At 35.0% G+C, this 22,060-nt stretch overlaps 3 protein-coding genes and 1 pseudogene across 6 annotated transcripts; 1 reads left to right on the top strand and 3 right to left on the bottom strand.

Annotated features, from left to right (window-relative positions):
- Positions 1-342: 342 nt before the first annotated feature.
- On the bottom strand, positions 343-6,838 carry LOC110689746 (protein NPGR2-like). 2 transcript variants are annotated; one of them, XM_021866533.1, is made up of 6 exons: positions 6,216-6,838; positions 5,469-5,707; positions 4,813-5,065; positions 2,927-4,131; positions 2,340-2,493; positions 343-956 (listed from the first exon to the last, which is right to left on the bottom strand). In XM_021866533.1, the coding sequence occupies exons 2-6, from the start codon at positions 5,682-5,684 to the stop codon at positions 640-642; spliced, it is 2,145 nt and encodes a 714-aa protein (XP_021722225.1). In that variant the 5' UTR covers positions 5,685-5,707; positions 6,216-6,838; the 3' UTR covers positions 343-639. The 2 variants fall into 2 exon arrangements, with proteins under 2 accessions (XP_021722225.1, XP_021722226.1); XM_021866534.1 differs by lacking the exon at positions 6,216-6,838 and having other exon boundaries at positions 4,813-5,121; positions 5,469-5,570.
- Positions 6,839-9,299: 2,461 nt separating this feature from the next.
- On the bottom strand, positions 9,300-11,486 carry LOC110689747 (annotated as a pseudogene).
- Positions 11,487-15,098: 3,612 nt separating this feature from the next.
- Positions 15,099-16,333, top strand: LOC110689869. The gene is made up of 2 exons (XM_021866700.1): positions 15,099-15,130; positions 15,901-16,333. The coding sequence occupies exons 1-2, from the start codon at positions 15,099-15,101 to the stop codon at positions 16,331-16,333; spliced, it is 465 nt and encodes a 154-aa protein (XP_021722392.1).
- A 1,465-nt stretch (positions 16,334-17,798) lies between these two features.
- LOC110689748 lies at positions 17,799-21,597 on the bottom strand. Of its 3 annotated transcripts, XM_021866535.1 has the most exons (4): positions 21,286-21,597; positions 21,013-21,055; positions 20,042-20,115; positions 17,799-18,267 (listed from the first exon to the last, which is right to left on the bottom strand). In XM_021866535.1, the coding sequence occupies exons 2-4, from the start codon at positions 21,044-21,046 to the stop codon at positions 18,043-18,045; spliced, it is 333 nt and encodes a 110-aa protein (XP_021722227.1). In that variant the 5' UTR covers positions 21,047-21,055; positions 21,286-21,597; the 3' UTR covers positions 17,799-18,042. The 3 variants fall into 3 exon arrangements, 1 of the variants encoding a protein (XP_021722227.1); XR_002504943.1 differs by lacking the exon at positions 21,013-21,055 and having other exon boundaries at positions 21,286-21,580; XR_002504944.1 differs by lacking the exons at positions 21,013-21,055; positions 21,286-21,597 and adding an exon at positions 20,427-20,670.
- Positions 21,598-22,060: the final 463 nt, after the last annotated feature.

The raw sequence follows: 22,060 nt of genomic DNA on the forward strand, positions 1-22,060 counted from the left end.
TTACAATAATTTAGGAGTATATTAGGAGATAGGATAGTATATTGATATAATTTGTACAAAAATTTTGATATTATTGTGATAGTAGGAGTCTAGTATTAAAAGATAATATTAAGTAAATAGATAAAATATTTACCAAAACTCCTTCCCTTTTCCTTTCTTTCCCTCCGGTCTTCCATCATTGCTATCCAAACAACTCTTTTTCTACATGCCACGGCCGAGACAATTCGGAACAGCAAAATACATGCACGGCTTATTTCCACTGTTTCTGAGTTTCCCGTGACCCTGTCAAGCTACAAACAGTTTGCGTATATATATATATACAACGGTTCATGATATTAAAAAAAAAAAAAAAAAAAAAAAAGAGGGAGAGAGATGATCATTGAATGACACAACAGCTGAAGTTGAGCTTTACAATTGCATGTCCACTAATTCTTAAACCATAGTATGTAATTATTTACAGAAGAAGACTATCCATTTTACAAAGTATTACAAACGTATACTGGGAAAAAAAAATTATCATTTCCTTTTATTGCTCTTCCAAAAACTTGCAGGATGAAGAAATAAGAGGGTATCCATGTATGATGTTATGAGAAGTATAAGCACTACACTTACACGACCAAGGTTCATTATCATATTAGGTCATCTAAAGGGTTCCACGGGAGCGGTCTCTTCAAGAAACGCAGCAGCTTCAAAGCACTCTGCAGCATCAGAAACCGATGATTCACTATCTGCTTTGCAAAGCAGGCCTAGGTTATACCAAGCAACATGATTAGTCCTGTCAAGCTTGAGTGCGTTCATTAGGTAGGTTCTAATGACTGAATTATGCTTACAACTGAATCGCCTGAGTACCATAGCTAAGGAGATTAAGCTTGGGACATAACAAGGATCGATATTCAAAGCAGCGTTGAAAGCATCAAGAGCTTGCTTGTAAAGACCTTTTGCTTCATTATATGAACCTGCGCACAAATATATATAACATGAAATATATCCTTATTTAGACTTATCATTGGACTAGTCTTATTTTTTGACAATGCTTTCTAATACTCCCTCCACTGGGAATTAATAACCACATATACTTCATTAGGATGTTCCAAAAATTTGTCAGCTTTCCTAATATAATAATGGTTTATGATCAGATTTCCATTACTGACATAAGTGGTGGGGAGTGAATTAAAATGATCCACCTATTAAAGGTCTACTGTTATCTTTTTCTGTTTCTGGCTTTGAGTAGCTTTGGGCAACAGAAACTGTAACAGTAAAGATCATTAGCAGGATATTATCTTGCACAGCAGGATATGGTAGTTCTATGCAACACCTTCTAGTTTTTTACGAGAATTCCGATAGTTACACTCAAAAGCAGCAAATAAGCTAGTACTCGCATCATAATCGCAGGGGGGAAAAAAAAAAAATTCATGTCTTCCATCATGTGTAATTCATCTAAAATCACTTACACTAGCTTATTGGAATTTACGTAGGTCTAAACACCCATACTTCCTCACTAACCAAAATTACATAATGCATAAGACTTGGGTTCCTATGTCACCCTACGACAGTAGTCTACTATATCCAATTCTCCATACTGTAAGAATGACAAGAAACTGGTTCAGTATGAAATTAATTACTCTTCTGAACACCAAGCCTTTTTAACAAGCTCTTGCACATTTGCCAATGAAAACTTAACAAGAAGAAAGAAGAAAAGGGAATAAAAGGAACCAGCAATCAAAAAGGACTTTCAAATAGTTGTATCAGGGAGAAAATTCTTTTCAGTTCAAAAGTCATATCAGGGAGAGAATTCCTTTCAGTTTAAAAGTTATACCAGAAGGGACTGACATAGAACATGAAATTCTGGTACAGCACACGATAAAGCAACATTACTACCAAGAAATTAAACCTATCAACTGATCCTCGGATTTCAGAAATTCTATATTAAGGCTTTATTTAGTTCAACGTATCTTGTCTGAAACTATAATATCTAAAGTCATTATCTAAAAAAACTTCTTTTGTCCGTAATTGTCTCATTTGTGTGTGATTATGTCAAAAAAAAAATTTAAAAAACTAATTTTTTGAACTTATTTTGTCAAAACTAAATAATTTATTTAAACTTATCTGAACTTTTATTGTCCGAAATAATCTATACATGTTAAATAAGATGAAACAATCAGACTCCAAGACTAATATATCACGTTGTCAAAAGACTAATATATCACTAAAACCGGATACAATTTGGGATTTTTGGCTTCTCTGAGTATTGAATTTACACAATAAATCTCGGATGCAATTGGGCGATAGCAAGTTGATTAAGCATATATACAAGCTAGTATAAATGACTGCATATGTACCTAAAATGTGCCATCTGGAAGAACTAGTAGGACTGATGGCCTTGGCTTTAGACAGACAAATCTCGGCATCATTCCACTGTGACAAGCTGATATATATACATGCCAGATCATGCCATGTTTGCAGCTCTAACTGCCGATCGTGATAATCAAGACTCTGTCAAAAATAACAAACTTCTGAGCAAAAAAGACTAGTTAGACAGTTAATGATTGATATCTAAATTTAGACCAGATTGCAATTCTTTTGTCAGGGATGTAATTCTTTACCATAGTACAGTATCCTTGAAAATAATTCATATTCCACATTGCACTGATGTAGATGGAATAAAAGTAGACATACTCACAATACAAAACACGCACACTTCTACAGGGGCACACACAGAAAACTTCTAAAATGTATCCTTGCAAAATATTCCTATTGTACCTTTAGGTACGTATGTAATAAATTCACACACGCAAACAAGAGAGTGCGCACAAAGAATTTTCTTACAAAGTAGATCTCCTTTATCAATTTTCATCTTCATGCAGATTTAAGCATAATAAGTAAATACATTAACGCAAAAAGAACCAGTTGATAGACCTTAATGTACCTTCCTGGATCCAGAGCTCTTCTTTTTTACTTGTAAAAGGGCAAGAAATTGCATATATGTCTCAATGGCCTTTTTCAGATTGCCCTGAGCAATTTGGATCTTAGCTTTTGTATTTAAAAGCTCTCCCTGATCCCATTTTCCAATTTGATCCAGAGCAGCATCAATAACTGTTTCTGCATCAACATAACATTTTTGCCCAGATAGAATCCGTGCTAACAGCAGCCATCCTTTAATGTTAGTTCCGCCATCCAACTTCAGCAATTTCTTAGAATAATATGCTGCAGCATTCAACTTTCTTTGCAAAGCATATTGTAGACTTAGATGGTACACAGACATGGAATCACTAAACTTTGTCAATTTCCCAGCAGATTCCAGAGCCAGAACAGCTTCCGTCTGCCTTGTAACCCGCTCGGAATCAGAGACTGCGGATTCAGCATACTCTGAAAATGACACGCCCAGAAAAGAGTACATACGACCAGCTGTATGATTACACCTATCCTCCTTGTAAACTAGAGCTCTTTGAGCATATGTAATCCCTTCCTCAGCCAAGCTAGGGCTTTCACTGCAGATTTTTGATGCCATTAGTAGGCCAGATAAATGATTTGGATCCTCAGAATGATGCAATAACTTTCTTAAAAGATTCAAAGCAGCAAAATTGTCACCATGTGCATTATAACAAAGAGCTAGAGTGTGATACAAATCCTTTCTCTCAATTATCCCAGCAGGCAATGCTTCTATCACCCAGGCTAAAGCCTGCGGTTGATTAGCAACACTTAGAGCAAAAGATAAATGTTCCACAATTGAGGGATCCCATTCAATTTGTCGCCTTGTCACTTTTATTAACAGAAGCAATAACAGCAGAGTAGCCTCTTCTATATTGCTTTTAGGTACAAATGAACTATCCTTTTGAGAACGCAAATTTGGTGGACTTGCCTCAGCACCACTATACAACAGATAAACAGCAAACTCTTTCTGTATTCTGGTAGAAGTATCAGTGTCAAGGTTCCAGCAATGCAGAAGGGCTTTTCGGTACGACAAAATTGCATCCTGCGGACAATCAGCCAATTTCCATAATTCAGGAAGCAACTCCACAGCCCTGATTAGTGTCTCCTGTAGTTTAGACTCAATACCAAAGTTTTCAGGCAAGCCAGCTGGTAATGAAGATTCAACAATGTCCAAAATAATTTTGCATGATTGAGCAGCTTCTGCACAGCAATGATTGGAAAGAATGTCAGCGAGAAAATGATGATCCGGTTCCTGCAAACCCAGATATAATGTTCCCACCAATTATGTTGATTTACAACATCATGAACCCATTTCCGCACAACCAATCAGCAATACTGGTTAAATTAGACGAAAAATACCAAAACACAAGCATATAAATGACAAATTAAAGGCAAACTGAATCCATGGACACCAAGTAATACACCTAATAGTTGTTTATTTTAGCTTCAGGTAACTAATTTCATGACTAGCAAGACAATTAGGCCAATCATCATTTGCAAACCTTCCAACAATCCTCTACTAAATGAAGGAGAAGGGTTTGAGCAAACACATGAATGGTCAGATTTAAAACAACGACACCCCTCTCCCCCTCCAAATAGAGGGTAAAAACCTTTCATCTCTGTCCCTTTTTTTCACAAGATTTAATCTCCAGAAAGAGATGATTCTCGATTTCGAGAAATAACAGTGAGTTAATTCAGCATATAACCTGATTAATATTTAACAAACTCTATTTGATAGGATATAAAGTAACAGACTTTACTAAAACAGGATAATGACCAAGTACTTCACTAAGAACGTGTTCATAAGTTAATAAGCTATACAGCTCATAATGTCGGCTAGAAACAGCCATAGGCAGAAAAGAAAGGATTTGGAAGAAATACCTTTAAATCTCCCAAGGGACTGCAATGACTTTGCTTTTAGTAACATGGCCTCAAATAATAGATTAACAGCATGTAGTGACATTGGTGGCGCCGGATCACTTTGAGAACGCCTTTTTGGACGATCTCTAATTCTGGCAAGAGCAAGTTTGATCTTGGGAGTAACTGAGGTAACATTAATCCCTTCAAATACCTGTACAGCTTGTTCAATGTTTCCTTTCTGATACTCATATTTTCCTAACAACGCTCTTGCTTCCTGAAAAGTGGAGAGTTCATTTAACAGATTCAGCCATCATCTCTAAACACTTGCTCCTGTATTAATAAGCAACACTTTAACCTATTTTGATATGAAATACATTGACCAAACAAGGCAGACACTTAACAAACTTCCTTTGAACTTTGAATTTACTAAAGCTACTCAACAAGGCAACTCATGCAGTTCAACAATTAGTTGATCCCAAGACATGGCAACATTCTCTTCAACTCAGATATGTTACAATCAAGTGTAAGACTCATAAAATAATGTAAACAAACACATTGGAAAACCCTGGAAGACACAGAGGTCTCTTATCATCCATCTCATAATCATTTCATGCAAACCAAGTTGACGAATGCAACACAATCAACATTCTAACAAAGAAAACAAAAGGCAGACAAACCTCATAGTTAAGACCACCACTTTCACGAAGCGATGACTCGGCTTCTTCAATATTCATAGTATCAGGCCTAAGCTGGACATCATCAAGTGAATCAGACCGCTTCAAGATCTCATCCACTCTCATCTGTTCTCCAGAACAGAAACACTGCATTATACTCTGACAATTCCAACAACCACTACTCTTCTTCGGAACTCTTACAGAGCTCCTGTTACTCATATTGCTCGAAACAACGAAAATGTCTGCCACAAGCACATCAACCAAAATCAAGAAAAGTCTCTCATTAATCACATTGCATGAATTTCATACTATTAAAAATTACTTAGAGGAATAGACTACCAAACACCAAGTCAATATAGCAACAGTAAAAATGAGATTGAACTCTTAAATAAGTACAGCAGCTAAGCAACTGATAATACAGCACATAGCTAGAAGCCTAGAACAGAACATTCAATGTGATCAAAATTATGAATACCCATTTTATAAAATGATCAAAATTCCTTAAAACCCCATCAAAAATCTCTAAAAACCCCCATAACTAATCTTCAACAAACCCATCATAAATCCTCAAAACCCCATGAAAAAACCCCGATGATGTAACAGTAAAATCAATCCAAAAACCCCCCACAAATTAATTGAGAGAAAAAAACATAAAATTCAGCAAGAAATCAACCAAATATACCTAAATTGTAATTTTAATCATCATAAAACTTAGTTAAAAATTGTAAAAACTGAGATTAAAGAACTAACCTATTGTCGGAAATATTGAGGAAAAGTGTGCAAAGATGAAGAAAAGAAACAGTAGAGGCCATCATTTAATTGAATTGGCCCTTCAATTAAATTTTTTTCCTCATTGATACTGTTGGATTGTCTTTTGAAGGGTTCTCTTATTTTGATCAAGCACCATGAATTGTTCTACAGTGCTTTTTTTTTTTTTTTCAATTATTTAATTTGGGATCTTTGATTTTAACTCTTTCTGGGTTTAGTTTAATTAGGTAGCCCCTTTTTCTTTTACTAGTATACTCCGATATTTCTTCTCTAGGCAGTAGGCAGTACGTTCGGAGTAGAGTGGGTATGTTTTGGGAATTGTGAATTGGAGTTGTTGTAACGTAAAGGGTAAGATTATGTGACCTCACCCTTTTTATTGTTTTTATTTATTTAATTTTTTTTTTTTTTTTTTTTTTTTTTTTTTTTTTTTGTGTAAGGAAATTTTTTTATTAATCTCAATTTTGGACCAAATGTTATACATAGCCCTTAGGGATACATATAAGGAGCTAAAAATGATAAAACAAATGAAAATATACTCCATCCGTTTCGCATTAGTTGCAACACTTTCCATTTTCGGTCGTTTTATATTAATTGCAACACTAATATATTTGAAAAGGACCCACCATTATTTTATAATTTATCTCTCCCACTAACCCCACTTTCACAAATACTTCTTCCGTTCTATTAATATTGCAACAAGGATGAAATTACGCATCCCAAAGCACATTTTATATACTACATATCTATAATTTTGTAAGAGTAAAAATTATAAAAAGTTGATATTGTGAAAGTATTTTATGAGACGAATCTAACAAGATCTCACATGACTATATATTGCTTAACATATAAATTATATTATATGGTCAAACAAGAGTGATGAATAGTGCAAAAACTCCATGGTTGCAATATTAATAGAACGGAGAAAGTATTTTATTATTTCTCTTTTTTACCAACCCCAGCCACTTTACTTTTTTTTTTATTATTATTTCGGTCTCTTACTAACAATACTTTGTATTATAAGCCAAGTCTAGTCTATAATTTTCTTAAACTATGGGTCAACCCTAATGTTGCAATTAATGCGAAACGGAGGGAGTAACATAATTACACTGATTTGCGCATGATTTTGTCATGTCTTCTTAAATTAATACCAAATTAGGAAATGTATTAAATGTTTATTCATAGCCATAAGGGCTACATATAGCGTTACCCTACTTTTATTAATCCTAATAATCGATTATTTTCTAATAATCCCAACTTTAAGGGGGCATTTTCTTCTATCAGGTCATGACCGGTCAATAAAAGTCAAATACCTATTATAACATGTGTACTTGACATGTATCAAGTCCTAATTGGTCCAAAAAATTAAGAATAATTAAAAATAATATTCCGTAAGAAAAAAAAATTAACCCCCCCTCCCCCCCCCAAATAAAAAAACACCTTACCCTTCCCTTTCCCCCCGCCGCCCTTCCCCTGCTCTCGCAAAATGTTGCAACAACCTCAGATCCACCTCTCCTCTCACGCCCAACAACAGCAACCGCGCAACACAGCCGCAAGCCTTGTCCACCACCAAAGCACCATCTATCTCCCTCAACCTCACCAACTCCAGCGCCACTTGAACATCAGCCGCAACAATTGGCCGCCACTTAGACCACCGTCAACAACAACATCGAATTTTCCAACAACAATAATCACGGGTGGGGAGGGGAGGGCGGGAGGTTTCGAGGGTGGTGGAGTGCTAGTCGGTATTTTTCGAGGGTGGGGTGTTTTCCGGCGGGGGGAAGGGGAGGGGGTGGGATGTTTGCGGTGGGGTATGGAGGAGGCGTGGGGGGTTGAAGGGGTTTCACTGTTTTGTTTTGTTTTTTTTTTTAACTAATGAAATTTTGACACGTGACATTTAAAAAATAAAATAAAAAAGGTAACCTTTTAGTCAGGTCACCGGCTATTTGGCCTTTTAAAAGAAAACGCCCCCAAAGTTGTGATTATTAAAAAATAATCGAAAATTGAGATTATTAATAGTAAATGGCTTAAAGTTGGGATTAATAAAAACAATTTTTCTTTTTTTAATGGTGAGAAGGATCTTAACCAAACCACAATATTTGTGTGCACTTGTAAAGTTGAGAGTAGGGGGAAGATAAGGGAATCCCTACCCAACATCTTCACTTGGTAGGATTTGAACCTCACACCTTTGAGATTTGAGGTAAGAAACTTACTCCGTACCAAATAAGCCAACACTTTGTTGGAATTTACTCCCATGGTTAGAGTCTATTTTCATTAGCACAATTTTTAGGACGTATCTTTAACTATTTCGTATAAGGAATACATGAGACATGACTACAAGTATATTTTTTGCAGTAAGAACTACTTCGTATTTGTCTAATTTTGTAATCTTTGACCATGTAAATAACTAGATGAGCACCGAAGGAGTAATTTGATTCCTATTGATTTGTCCCATCGACCAAAAAACCACAACGATGTTGAACTCTAAAATTATTGGTTTGCTCAAAAGAAATGGATAAGATATACTAAGCTAGTATGAGTATAAACTACCTTATTGTGTAGCTTTGTTGTCTGGACATTGATGCAACTGAGAGATTCTCATGAATCATATCATCAGAAATTCAGAAGTCAGAACTCAGAATTCATAACCATACCAATCCAAGAAAGCCAATTGAAAGTGGCGGTATATTCTATTCCTATTACTTGCCCCCTGAAAAATAAACTCACATGAAACAATTTACTTTGTAGTTTGTATATTCTCGATAAAAAATACTCATTTAATTTCACAATTTACACAATCACACCATATATATTTTTTTCATGGTATTTTAAAACATGTTTTAATCATTGATTTATTTAATCACGTTTTAACCAAATAAATTATTTTCAATGAAAAACGATTTTTCTTTGTTTGACTCTTTATAAGAAAAGTGATAGAGAGAACAAATAGAAGAAGTGGTAATGGAGGACAATAGGAATAGAGGAGAGAAAAAGGAAGATAAGGAGTCTGGAGGAGAGAACGGCTTCCATTTCTTACAAAAGAAAAATGTTTTCCACCAGATTAAACAGTTTTTTTTTTTTTTTGGTTGTGTTCTCATTTCCATATAGAAAAATCGTTCATCCATTCTTACAAATCTTACCAATAAACCACATAAGCTCTCTCACTACAAGCTACGATCACAAAATAGATGTGTATTTTGGTAATAGGTTATCAAAAATTTTCAACTGAAGGATACTACAAGAAAAGAGACTGCAGGGAAAGAAATCAAGAGTCTTCAATTAGTGATTGCAATTTTTCTCGGAATGTTGGTGCTTTGTCTGCCTCAACAGCCATCACCAGTCCCATTAGTCGATAATTTTTTAACTGCATTCACAATTATCAATAAACAAGCTATAGTCAGCATTGCTGGCAAATTATCCTTGAGAAAACACCTTCCAAGACTAGTAATTGACAATGATATAACTTCTAGTAGGCTAAATAACTAAAAGCATGCACGGGTGAATAAGAAAAAGAAGGAATGTATCACGATATCCCTATATAACTATAGTATCTAGATCAACTGAGGCATACAAGAATAAGTAGGAAAATGAAGAAGATAAAGGTGAATGCCAAGACAGAAAGGAAGTTCCAACTAACCTCTTGACTTGCTGGAGGTTGAATGTGCAAGGGGAAAGTAAACGACCACGAACAAAGCTAAAAATCCCATACAGAAATCATCTATATCAAGTGGAGAGATTTGATATATTTTAATTAAAACAAAGGCCTGGGATAGACAAAAACCTCGAAGAAAAGTTCATCTTCTGGTTTTACATATATAAAATCCTCACCATTGCTGCTAGAAGATCCCTTCCTCTTTTGTCCTATCTTCTGCTACAGGCGGAACACCAAGAGAATGCAAAAGATAAATGTACATGAGAGCTGTACATTGAAATTATTTGCTGATGAGAAGTTATCAAGAGGACAAAGAAGAAAACAGAATTGAATTACCTTATATATTCTAGTGACCAGTAGATAATGTTTGAAGCGAAATGATTCACGGAGATCTTTTGTTGGCTTCAGCAAATGCAAAACAAAATGATCAGTTTATTTAGATCATTACCAGTCAAAACACGTAGAAACACATGCTTCTATAGATAAGATAAACTTCATCTAACCTCATCTTCAGTAACCCATGAAATTTCATCAAAAAGGGCATTGTAAAGATGTGGCAGAAGCTGGGGAGGAAGATTCATAACACGCTGGGAAACCACTAGACCAACATGGTCAGCTTGGTCTTCTAGAAGTCTTTTTAGCTCACCAACTACATTCTTTTCCTCGCATACTTTAAGTAAGTAGTCTCTTATTTCAGTGATACACTTATTATCCTGGCATCACAAGAACCCAGAATCATTAACTTAGTTGATTGATCGAGTATAATCAATATAGAAATGGTGGCAAACTTCGAGTTTTGTTACATGTACTAGAGCAATTTGACAGATCAAGCAATTTAAAGGGTCCTTAATGAAATTCTAAAGGGACAAGCCACACCGACAATTGAAAATGAGACACCTGTTGTACCTTATATCTTCCTAAGTTCAAAGCTGTAAGAAGTGCAAACAATCCCTCATCTTCATCATCTTCTATCTTGACCACAGAGCCCACTGTTGTTTGTGCTAATATTAAGTCTACAAAACCACTCAAGTCCCACACCTAATCATCAAGATAGCTCTGTAGCAACATCTTTACTCCATGAAAGTCATCAGGCTTGGGGTCAAAAAAGGCAAAATCTTCCTGAATTACTTCCTTTGAGAAGAAATCAAAAAGGAGAAAATAATTAGAGCAAATAAAGACAACAAGAATGGAAGCATTCAGCTAGAATGGACATTCACAACAACCAACAACAATTAAATGCTTACTTCAGGCGCTTCTTCTTCAGAAAATTTAGATTCTCAACTGTTCTCCTTCAAATTGTGCTTCCTACTAGATCTATTGGCTGAAAATATATAATAGAAAAGATTTCTAAAAGTCATGTTAGATCAGCACATGAATTGCTAATCATAAATAGAAAACACAGGGCACTTATATAGGACAATGTTTATAATAGAAAAAACACCTATTAGTTTTGAGGAAGATTTTCTGTCAGATTTTGAATTAGAAACTTTGTGCTTTGATGAGCAAGTTGTGGCAGCTCTAGTTACTGAACGAGCAAATGGTTAAAACGCAAAAGGTCGAGGCACCAGCTGGCCACTTCTTCGTGGTTTTCGAGGCATCCCCTTATATCTGCACATAAGCAAAATTTTGTTGAAATCCATCTTAAAACATCATACTTTTTTCACCCTTCTTTTCTCTTTCTGAATGCAAATGAACGGGGAAAAAAGAATCAAGCAAAGAGCATCAAAGCACTCCAGCAGTAAGAATTTCAGCTAAGTAATAAGTTTAATTGGTACAAAGAGAAAGTATTATGTAACAAACACAACTCAAAAGTTAATGTCATACGCATATCTACACATCAGAGAAACTCAAACATCCATAAGACACAAACAATTGCCTAAAGCTCATCATACCATTTTACAATATTTAACAATGACCTTTTTCAATGATTTTTTATTTTTATTTTTTTATAGTTAGAATCTATTACTATGAAAGGACGTAAAGCTCATGATACCATGAAACCGAAACTCATAACACCAAAGGATTTAAAACCAACTACACCTCCATACACCCAAACCGCTAAAATTAGCAACACCCATCTAGTAAAAAATCAATAATCTAATCAACTAGCTACAGTCATTGAATTGGAAACTCATTACACCCTTTATTTTGAGCCAACTAATCTCACAGGCACAACCTCTCAAATAATTAGGCTCATCCATGAATTATTTTTATTGCTCAAGAAAAATGCATTAATAAGACAAAAGTAATCATTGCCTTCCAAACAACTCAACACATAAGAACGAACATCGAATTCAAACACCCCCATCAAACCAACTCCTCAAAACCTTGCCTCTTGATCCCCTCAAATCAATATACGTAGTAATTTGTAATGCACTTATGCAAACAAAACAAACCCACATAGAACTATCACAGAACAGCTAGTCTACCATATTACTCTAAAACAACAATCCCAATTTAACCAATACGAGCAGCCCAGCCCCCGAGCCAGGGCAAGAGGGGCGGCTGCATTTAGCCCCAGGAGAAAAGGTCCATTTTTATAGTTCCCTCCTACCATTAAAGGGTTATAAACAGATTCCTGCAACACATTAACAACCAAATTTGACTCAATTATCAAATTACTCCCAAAAAAACCACACAAAATTCTTCTCTTTTAAGCATATAAAACGTAAACAATACACAGTAAAACTATAGCAACAAAATCCCACATTATAATCAGTCATAACTTGAGTAATTTTAATCAATAGTTCAGTAATACACCTTAGAAGAACCCTAAATTGACTACTGACAATTAAATTATTGATAATGTGAAACTAAACCCTTGATTGGGAAATTAATATACAATGAATCGATAATTAATGATAATGAAATAAAAGGAAAAATCAGCTTACCTCAGAAGTTGCTTCAATGGTGGAGAGAAATCTCAGAAGCCGCTTCAATGGAGAACACAGAGTATGCTTCAATGGAGGAGAAAGGGGTGTGCAGCGCCGAGTGAAAAGCCACACGCATACTACTTCGACGTTATAATTAATTTTCATCTTAGGTTTTTTTTTATTTTTTTTTATAATTTTTTTTATTTACTTATTTTTTTAAAGGAAATTTTCATTTTCATTTTTGTTATTGTCTCTTTACTCTTAGATTTTTTTTTTTATTTTTATCAGTTAGGCGCTGTTCACTTCACCTTAAAAAAATAATATTCTGTAAACATAATTTCAATTCAATAAAAATAATTTCAATTCAACAAAATAAGTTTAGTTCAGTAAAAATAATTTTAATTCAGTTAAAATCAATAACTTTAAAGAAGAAATATAAAATAGAACCAGTAAAAATAATTTAAGTTCAACAAAAAATAATTTCAATTCAGTAAAATTAATTTCAATTCAGCAAAAATAATTTTAAGTTCAGCAAAAATAATTTTAGTTCAATAAAAATAATTTTAGTTCAGCAAAAATAAGGTGCAGTGAATGGGGCCTTATAAAAAAATCAAATTTTTTTTACCACCTAAACAAAAATAAAATTGTATTTTACCACATTCAAAATTTTTTTAACATGGATTATAAAACTTATGCAATTTTTAATTGTGTTTAAATATTAAAGTTTCCAAAAGTTTAATTTTGATTGATTGACAACATTAAAGATTTTTATCTCCTAATTTATTGTTACTAGATGAAGTCCGTGCGATGCACGATTTGTTTGTATTTATTCAAATAAAATATTACTAAATATATATTTATCTAATAAACTTTGTGATATTCGCTTGTTTACTACTTAAATTTTTAATTATAAAATGAATTATTAACTTTGTTTCTCATATTTAGATAAAATTCATAACATAAAAAGATAATATTTTATTTCACAAAATTTCATATGTGGCTGGTCACACCATGTAGTCGGGATTACTTGGTCAGGAGTTATTTGGTTGATCAAGGGTTACTCAATCGATCAAGGGTGGTTATTCGGACGGTCAAGGGTAACTCGGTCAGTGTTTGGGTTTGTCTCAGCCTGCCATACGATATGGCCAGCCACACAAAAAACGCGCTAATTTTAATTTTATAATTAGTTAAATTTTTTGATCTAAAATAAATTGCAATTCTTTTTTTTCATTGGCTAAAATATAACTATGTGACGCTCTAAAATTAAGCTTACGTGGCATAATCCTATTGTAGTGTTTTAAAATTATTATTCCTACGTGGCGTTTTTTTTTATTTTTTATTTATTTTTTTTATTATAATCCTAAGTGGCGCTCTAATAATTTTTTAAAAAATAAAATCCTACGTGGCGTTCTAATAACTCGGGAAAAAACTCCCCTTTACATGTATATATTAGATTAGATTTTTAGGCAAAAATTAACAAGCGTCCCAAGGACCAGGATCGGACAACCTAAAAGAGTTCAACATAATTATTTATATGTGTCTGGCCACAGTATATAAGGCCCAAGCATGAAGCATGCAGTCCAATTTGTTATAACGGTCTCCATTACAGAGCACCGTTATAACTCTCTCTCTCTCTCTTTTTTTTTTATTTTTTTTTTTTTTATATATATATAGATTTTTTAACTCCTCACTTCCGATCCTCCTATATATTAACAAAGTGAGTAAGTGACATTTCTTCTTTCTTGTGTCTTAACTTTTTCTCTCTCCTCCATTTATATATCATTCAAATTTTATTTCTCCACTGTTGTTATTTATTTTCTCCCTCTTAACTTCAATAATACTATCCTGCACTTTTTTGCTATTCTCCATTGTAGATATTCTAATTTTACTTCTCTTCAATATATACACCATAATATATCGATTTAGAATGAACTTGGAATCGCAATCAATCGAAATTCAGAATAAACTTGGAATCGCAATTGAATTAAGTCGATAATTCAAAAGTGTATGGATCGGACAAGTGCAGCACCGTTGTTGTCGACCTCTGTTGAAATTCAAGCTTTTTCCATGTTTAATTCAATAATTTGTACGAGTTATATGTAATTTGTTATAAGTGTATTCGTATGGGGTTACTATTTTGTTGGGGTTTAATACCCCATATATTTTATGATTCTTTGTTGAAATTCAAGCTTTTGCCATTTTGTGTTTTAAATTTCTCTCTCCTCCATTCTATTTTTCTACAATTCTCTCTCCTCTAAATTCTTGTTCTTCGTTTATTCAAAACAAAATATTCTTGTTTTTCGTTGCACTATGACTAAATATAAGGATTACTTGTTAACAAAAATGGGGTTACTTGAGCTGTTAGTAAAAGTGAGGTACTGGGTTACTTGTTAGTAAAGTGGGGTTACTTGTTAGTAATGTAGGGGTTACTTATTTAGTAATGAAGTTACTTGCTAAGTTAAAACGGGGTTACCTACTAAGTAAAACAGGACTTAAATTACTTAGTATTTATGGGGTTACTTGATCGGTAATAGTAGGGTTACTTATTAGTAATAGCGGGGTTACTTGATTGGTCAGTAAATTAGGAATTACTTAAATTATGGGTTGCTTGAATTTAGGGGTTACTTATAATGTGGGTTACTTGAAATTAGGGGTTACTACTTGAAATTATGGGTTATTTGAAATTAGGGGTTACTTATAATATGGATTACTTGAAATTAGGGGGTTACCTGAATGTAGGGGTTACTTGAAATTGCGCGTGAGTGTCAGACTTCGTTATACGCGTCAGACTCCGTTATTTTTGCTAAGTTGGCAGCAGTGTGGCCTGCTGCACCAAAAAGACGCTAAAAGAGCTAAAAGTGGAGATATTAAAGTAAAATAAATATTAATTATACCGATCAAGTATTGGGGATGCTCATCAGAAGTTCCTTTTTATAATAATTTTGGGATAAAGCAGTAGTTATCATTATTAAGCTACAACTTAGAGTCGTGTATGGTTTTAGGAATATAATATATCCCAAAAAAAAGAAAAAATTGGAGAACAATATGAGGTGATAAAGGTAAAGAGGGATGATGGAGAATGCGGCTAGGCAGGGATCATGGAGGACTCCTGCTAATTAAACACTGATGGGGCTTGGAAGAACAGCGCAAATGCTGCTGGAGGAGGTGCAATCAGAAGAGGAAATGGTTCCTGGTACATAGGATTTTCAGCTAAGTACAATGCTGTTAATCCTTTGGCCACTGAACTCTATGCTATCATTGATGGCTTGGCTATTGCACAGGATCTGGGAGTTAAGAAGATAGAAGTGGAGACAGATGCTGAGTCCTTGCGCACAATGCTTCTTACAATTGGAGGTAACCCGCACCACGAACTAGCAGCAGTCATATGTGATGCAGCCTCTCTGTTCAGTGATTTTGAGGTGGCTTTTATCAATCACATTCCAAGGGAGATGAATATTATGGTGCACAAACTGGCGGAGTATGGGAAGGATATGGCAGTTGGCTACAAAACGCACTACCTTGTTCCTGAGTGCGTGAAGAACTTCTATGAAGCAGACTTGGAAGCTGCTGCTGCTTAATCTATGCTATGGTTTAGTGTTATTTCTAGGATGTGGATGTCTAAATCTTTTGAACTCAAACTTGTTGTTTGTCTTTAGTTTAACTAGTAGTTTCGGAAGTAGTTTAACACTGCTCTCAATATTGGCTATGGCTATGGCCTTTTAATATAATCTATGGTTTTGTGTTAAAAAAAACATCACTGTTAATGTCACCGACATCATGGCCTTGTTTGATAAATGACTTTTTAGTTGTCTTTTGATTTTTTTTATGTGGTTATACAATCAAAAATCATGTCTGGTTTATGCTTTTTAGGTTGGCTAAAATGCCAAAATAAAAAAGCTAGTATGCTTAGTTTTTGGCTTTTGTAATGTTAAAAGACTTTTCTACCCATAATTAATAATTAAAAAAGCCATAAGCAACTACCACTAGTTTTTTCAATTTGGCTTAAACGCCAACTTTTCATCCAACCAAAAAACCATTAACCAAACAGGTTTTTTTTTTGCTGTTTAACCAAAAAAAAAAAATTAATAAAAAAAAAAAGCCAACCAAAGAAAGGTTAATAAGTTGTTTACCAAACATTCAAATAGATTTCAATATATAAGCTCTCCAAAAAACCTCTTTACCAAATAAGACCATTATACTACGATATATTTAAAAACGGGAATTTATTATGAGACAAATGATCAAGCGTAAATAAAAACATCCAATATGGAGGAACTGAAAATTTCAACCTTCGCTTCCATTTGCAAACATTAACTATGTTAATAATCCTATAAGATCATTGCTTAGTTGAGACAAATCATGCATATAAAAATTCCTGCTATTTAGCATTTGCCAGATTGTTGAAGGGTTCTTCTTAATTTCCTCTTGGCACCGTGTACTGTCCTCCATGGCAGCCGAAGCCGCCTTTTTCGCAGCCCCATAGGCCTTAACATTCAAAGATTTTACAACAGCAGGAACATCTTTGTTAGTAGCTAAGGTATAGAAGTGAACACAAACACCAACTGCCGTCTTCAACTTGGGGGGGCAGGCCTTTTGAAGTCCTTGAATATAGGTCGAAGTTTCCTTTGCGTGAGCTTCAAGCTTGCCAAGGGCTATCTGGGCTAGCCCTTGGACACTTGCTTTGGCACTTCTTGGATCTGACTGGAGTGTAAAGACACAAAAGCCGAAGTCAGTTGTTTTCCGACATGTAAGCACCACTGGATCAGTCTCGCTGTTCAACTTCCTCATCAGCCCACTGCATAGAGTTGATGGTGAAGCAATGAAAACAAAAAAGAGAGCAATGTTTACAATGATGGAATGCATTGTGCCTAGTTGATTGTATTTAGTACTAGACAGAGAGGGATGAGAATACTCATCATACAAAACTGACTTATATAGACAAAAAAGATTAGCTTGATGCAGGTAATCAACCAGATGCCCACAGATCCGCAGTATACGGATGTTTTTCTCACGCATTTAATTTATTCTGATTTTGTCCAAATAAAACACAATATTGATATCAGAAGTGATATAATTTCTCCTCATTTGTCCAAGTATAACAATATTGATATCTGAAGTGATAGCCTCAAGATATTGCGCTAAAACCCAATAAAGAAGCAAATAACAAGAATTAAAATAAAATGATAGCCTTCTAAATAAGCACATAAATTCATGTCAAATAATGCCAAGCTAAAAATTTATTTCAGCACATAGAAACTGAGCTTTAGTCAACATAAAACTAGAGGTCCTATTTTTCTTCCTTGTTAACCTCATCTTTCGGCTCCTGCTCATAACGACGCTTGAACTTGGCAATCTGCCCCAAGCTTTGAGCCATCTGACGTTTTGCTCTGAAGTGATAAACTTTGGGTTCTCGGTGAATTTTACTCATCATGACATTGATCAACCTACCACTTTGGGTTACATAGGATATCCATTGCATCTGAGGGTGCAATCCTTTCTTCATTTTCAAATTCTGCAGATGCCAAAGAGAAGCTAAATAAGAGAAGGAAAAGTTGAACAACAGAATTCTGCAGCTCATCAGGAGCAAGTATTATAAATATCAGGGCCAGGCAGAGATCAGTAATATACGTAAAGATTAATATTCATCTAATATTTAAAAATCGTGCGTGTGTGTGGTGGTGGATGGGGGGGGGGTGCAGGGGTCAATACATGCAGAAGATCAAGCTCCAATTCTTCGATATAAAATTACAGGTCAAAGAAGAAATCACACACAGTATCACCAAAATTTTGGAAAATGTAAAATTTTCAAATAATTACTAGGCACTTGAATGAGATAAAGTGTCTTAAGAGACTGACACAGATTTTCATCAGTTAAGATCACCACCACCTCAGAGCTTTTGCGGTAGAAAAAGGAGGTGAGGATGAGAAGTTCCTATACATAACAGTGATTGAGAAACTGATTAAAGGGGTAGAAAAGAACAAACTTAACAGCTCAAAAAATTTCACAATTTTCTTTTACTAATGCTTCCTTAATTTTTTTACATAATTATTTTTGCCCCCTTCTTTTCCATAGTTAAATAGTGTGATAGACTGATAACAGGCTTTTGGCACAAGGCTCAAAGCTCAAAGCAGTATGAACACATAAATAAAGAGCATGATGGGTATACATACACTAAAAACTTGGATCACTATTATGGGATATAATTTAGTTTTTAGAGGTGAACTTTATGAGGTAAAATAACCTTAGTAAAATATGAGGCAACTTTGTAAAAATTGAGGAAATTGACCACCCTTCTGTTTGGATTGATAAATCAATCTAACACACACATTTGTGAAAAAAGAAAACATAAAAGAAACGTATTTCCACCCCTCTCCTTTCCTAAGAAAACAGGAGGCTCAAAGTGCACTGGATGCCTGGATGGTGATGGAATTCCATTCTGACCATGGACATGGCAGGTCGACCATGCCAAGTCTTTTGGAGTATTACTATTTTTTTCCTATGCAATTCTTTTGGAGTATTACTATACAATGACGATGTATTGATTACTGGTTGTCAAACCATGAAAGTGTTCAGTTCATGGATTGATACTTTCCTATACATATTCTACGAAAGAAAGGATTTTAGGCCTAAAATTTAAGTTATGAACAACTTGACAATAAATCAATAATGCAGTGGATCTTTATGTTGTTTAAGTTAAACATTCTTCTGTTTATGACATTTATCCAATAAGACTCAAAATGAGAGGAACCACAGGAGACAAAATCACAAAAATTGGGAGGAAACAGGAAAAGGTCAACTTTAAGCATGGCGAAAATGGAAGAAATTGCTCAAAAGATCAAGAGTCACAACACAAGATATGTCTATAACTGTGACATGAGTACTCTTTGAGCTTTGAAGCCTGTTTAGAAAGGACAATGGAGTAAGGCTAGGGAAAAAAAAAAGGTAAATTAAACCAGGCAAGAATACCCATTCCACAATAAAAACACATGAAAAGGTTATAGGCTGACAATTTGCAGTTCTTGGATAGATGCATTCATGACTTTTTCGCTCACTCTAAGTATAAGGTGTACTTGTCATCATAGCACACTTGTGACTTGTGTGATTGTGTCAGTGGCAGATCCAGGATTTGATTAATAGGTTGTCCCATTATCATCCATCGACCGCATATAATATCAAAAAATAGTCAAAGCTTGTATAATGAATCAATCTAAATAATTCTTGCTAGTTTGCTACTAAGACATATAAGTATTAAAGCATAATAGCATGAAAACTCAGCTTAAATTACCTCTTTTATGATTTTCACAGCAATCTTGTGCTCGACACTTCCTCTGCGTTCAAGAACTCGGCTTTCCCAAGAATCTGCCCAAACAAAAACTAATTAGGGCTTATGCTTTGATAATTAAGGTTATATAACCAAAATAATAATAATAATAATAATAATAATAAAAAAAATCAGCTACTACTAGTATTTGTTTTAAAATCATCTAAAAGCACAATACAGAATCCTCAATTCTGGAGTATTAGTAATTTAGTAGATCAATTCTATCAAAATAAATTAACAAATTTAGCACATATTGGCAAAATTAACATCTAACACTAAATCAATCAAACCCCCAATAAAAATTAGCAATTGACAGGTAAAAACAAAAATCTTTGACCGATGATTTCACCTTGACCTTCGTTCTAGATCCGTTTTCTATCTCCTCGTTCAGCGACTATTTATCCCTTTCCCTGACCCGAAACCGCCGTAGACTCACCAAAGACACACCACACCACCATTGCACTGCCACCACCTCCACCCAAATCATCAATGCCTCACTGCCCTTATCTTCAAAACTCACCCAAAAACCACCATCACCATGACATTCACCTACCCAACCAAAAACACCACCGATCCTCACCACCGGAAACCCCACCCACCCCTCATAAGTTCACCTCCACCCCTTGAACCCCCCCCCCCCAACCCCGTAAGTTCAACCCCACCCTCCTGAAAAATCTACTCGCCCCCTTAAATTCACCTCCACCTTCTCGAAAAACCCACCCTTAGCATTGATTAGCCACCTCCACCCAACGAAAATCCACCCTGACCCCCATAAATCCACCCTCACCTACCTGAAACCTCCCCCCCAACCTTAGAATAACAAGATCTAATAAGAGACATAAACTGAAATGGAGGCGGCGGTGCAGTGCTTCGATTAGATTGGTAGTGCAAGGTGATGTGGTGCCTTGGTTAGGTTGAGACGGTGCTTCACCTACCTGAAACCATTCCCCCACCCCTCGGAATTTTCATGGTTTCATCCTGACATTAAAGATTTAAAGAGTTACACAAACGGACAAACCAAACCCCGCAACACATTAGCAATCAAAATTGACTCAATTATCAACTAGACTCCAAAAATTACGTAATATTCTTCGAGTATCTATAACCAATAGTTCAATTATCCAACTTCGAAGAACCCTAAATTGAGTATATAGTGACAATTAATTAATTAAATTAGGTCAATGATAAAAGAAAAAGAAGCATCTAACCTTTGAGACTGCTTCAGTGGAGGAAAGAAAGCTCAGAAGCCCCTTCAATGGAGAATTTCGAGTACGCTTCAATGGAGGAGAGAGAGAGGAAGCCAAGGTCTGTGTCTGTGCCTTCTGGGAGGAGAGTGGAAGGAGTGAGTACCGGGAAAAATAGATCTAAATTTTTTAGTTTTTTTTTTTTTTTTTTTTTTTTTTTTTTTTAATAGGTGGTCCTGTGACCCACAATGACTATGTGGGTCCACCACTGGATTGTGTCACAGCTGAAACAACTAAACAACAAATAAGTCGATCAAAACATGAAGTGTAAGGTCAATTCCCTTCTTTTTTTTCCCTTCTTATTAAGGGTTGGATCTTTCATAGGCTTTTACTCATTTCTTTGCTCATCTCTATATTGGTTTTGAGGAATTCATAGGATGTATATAAGGCATGAATCGCTAAGCCATTGACCTAACTAGACGATTCACTAGCTCCAAATTTGCTAAATGCTCTCCAATACAGCCATCATCAAACAACCCTAATCAGTAATTTGAAACCCTTATGACCTCATTCGGCCACAATCAAGTCAAATTGCAATGTAGGATTTCGGGTAACGAATCACAGGCAAAAATCACTTTGACTAATAAGATTAACAAATCGAGGAGTGCAAATAATCTACATAAAATGGCGATTACGCCAACATAAGTTCACCGCATATAACACAAAATTAGGGCCTTCGCTAAGCAAGGGCAAAGAAAAGGTCTATATTCATAGTTTGATCCAAACATTTAAGGTTTTG

Source organism: Chenopodium quinoa, unplaced genomic scaffold, assembly GCF_001683475.1.
Source record: "Chenopodium quinoa cultivar QQ74 unplaced genomic scaffold, ASM168347v1, whole genome shotgun sequence".
Lineage (NCBI taxonomy): Eukaryota > Viridiplantae > Streptophyta > Magnoliopsida > Caryophyllales > Amaranthaceae > Chenopodium > Chenopodium quinoa.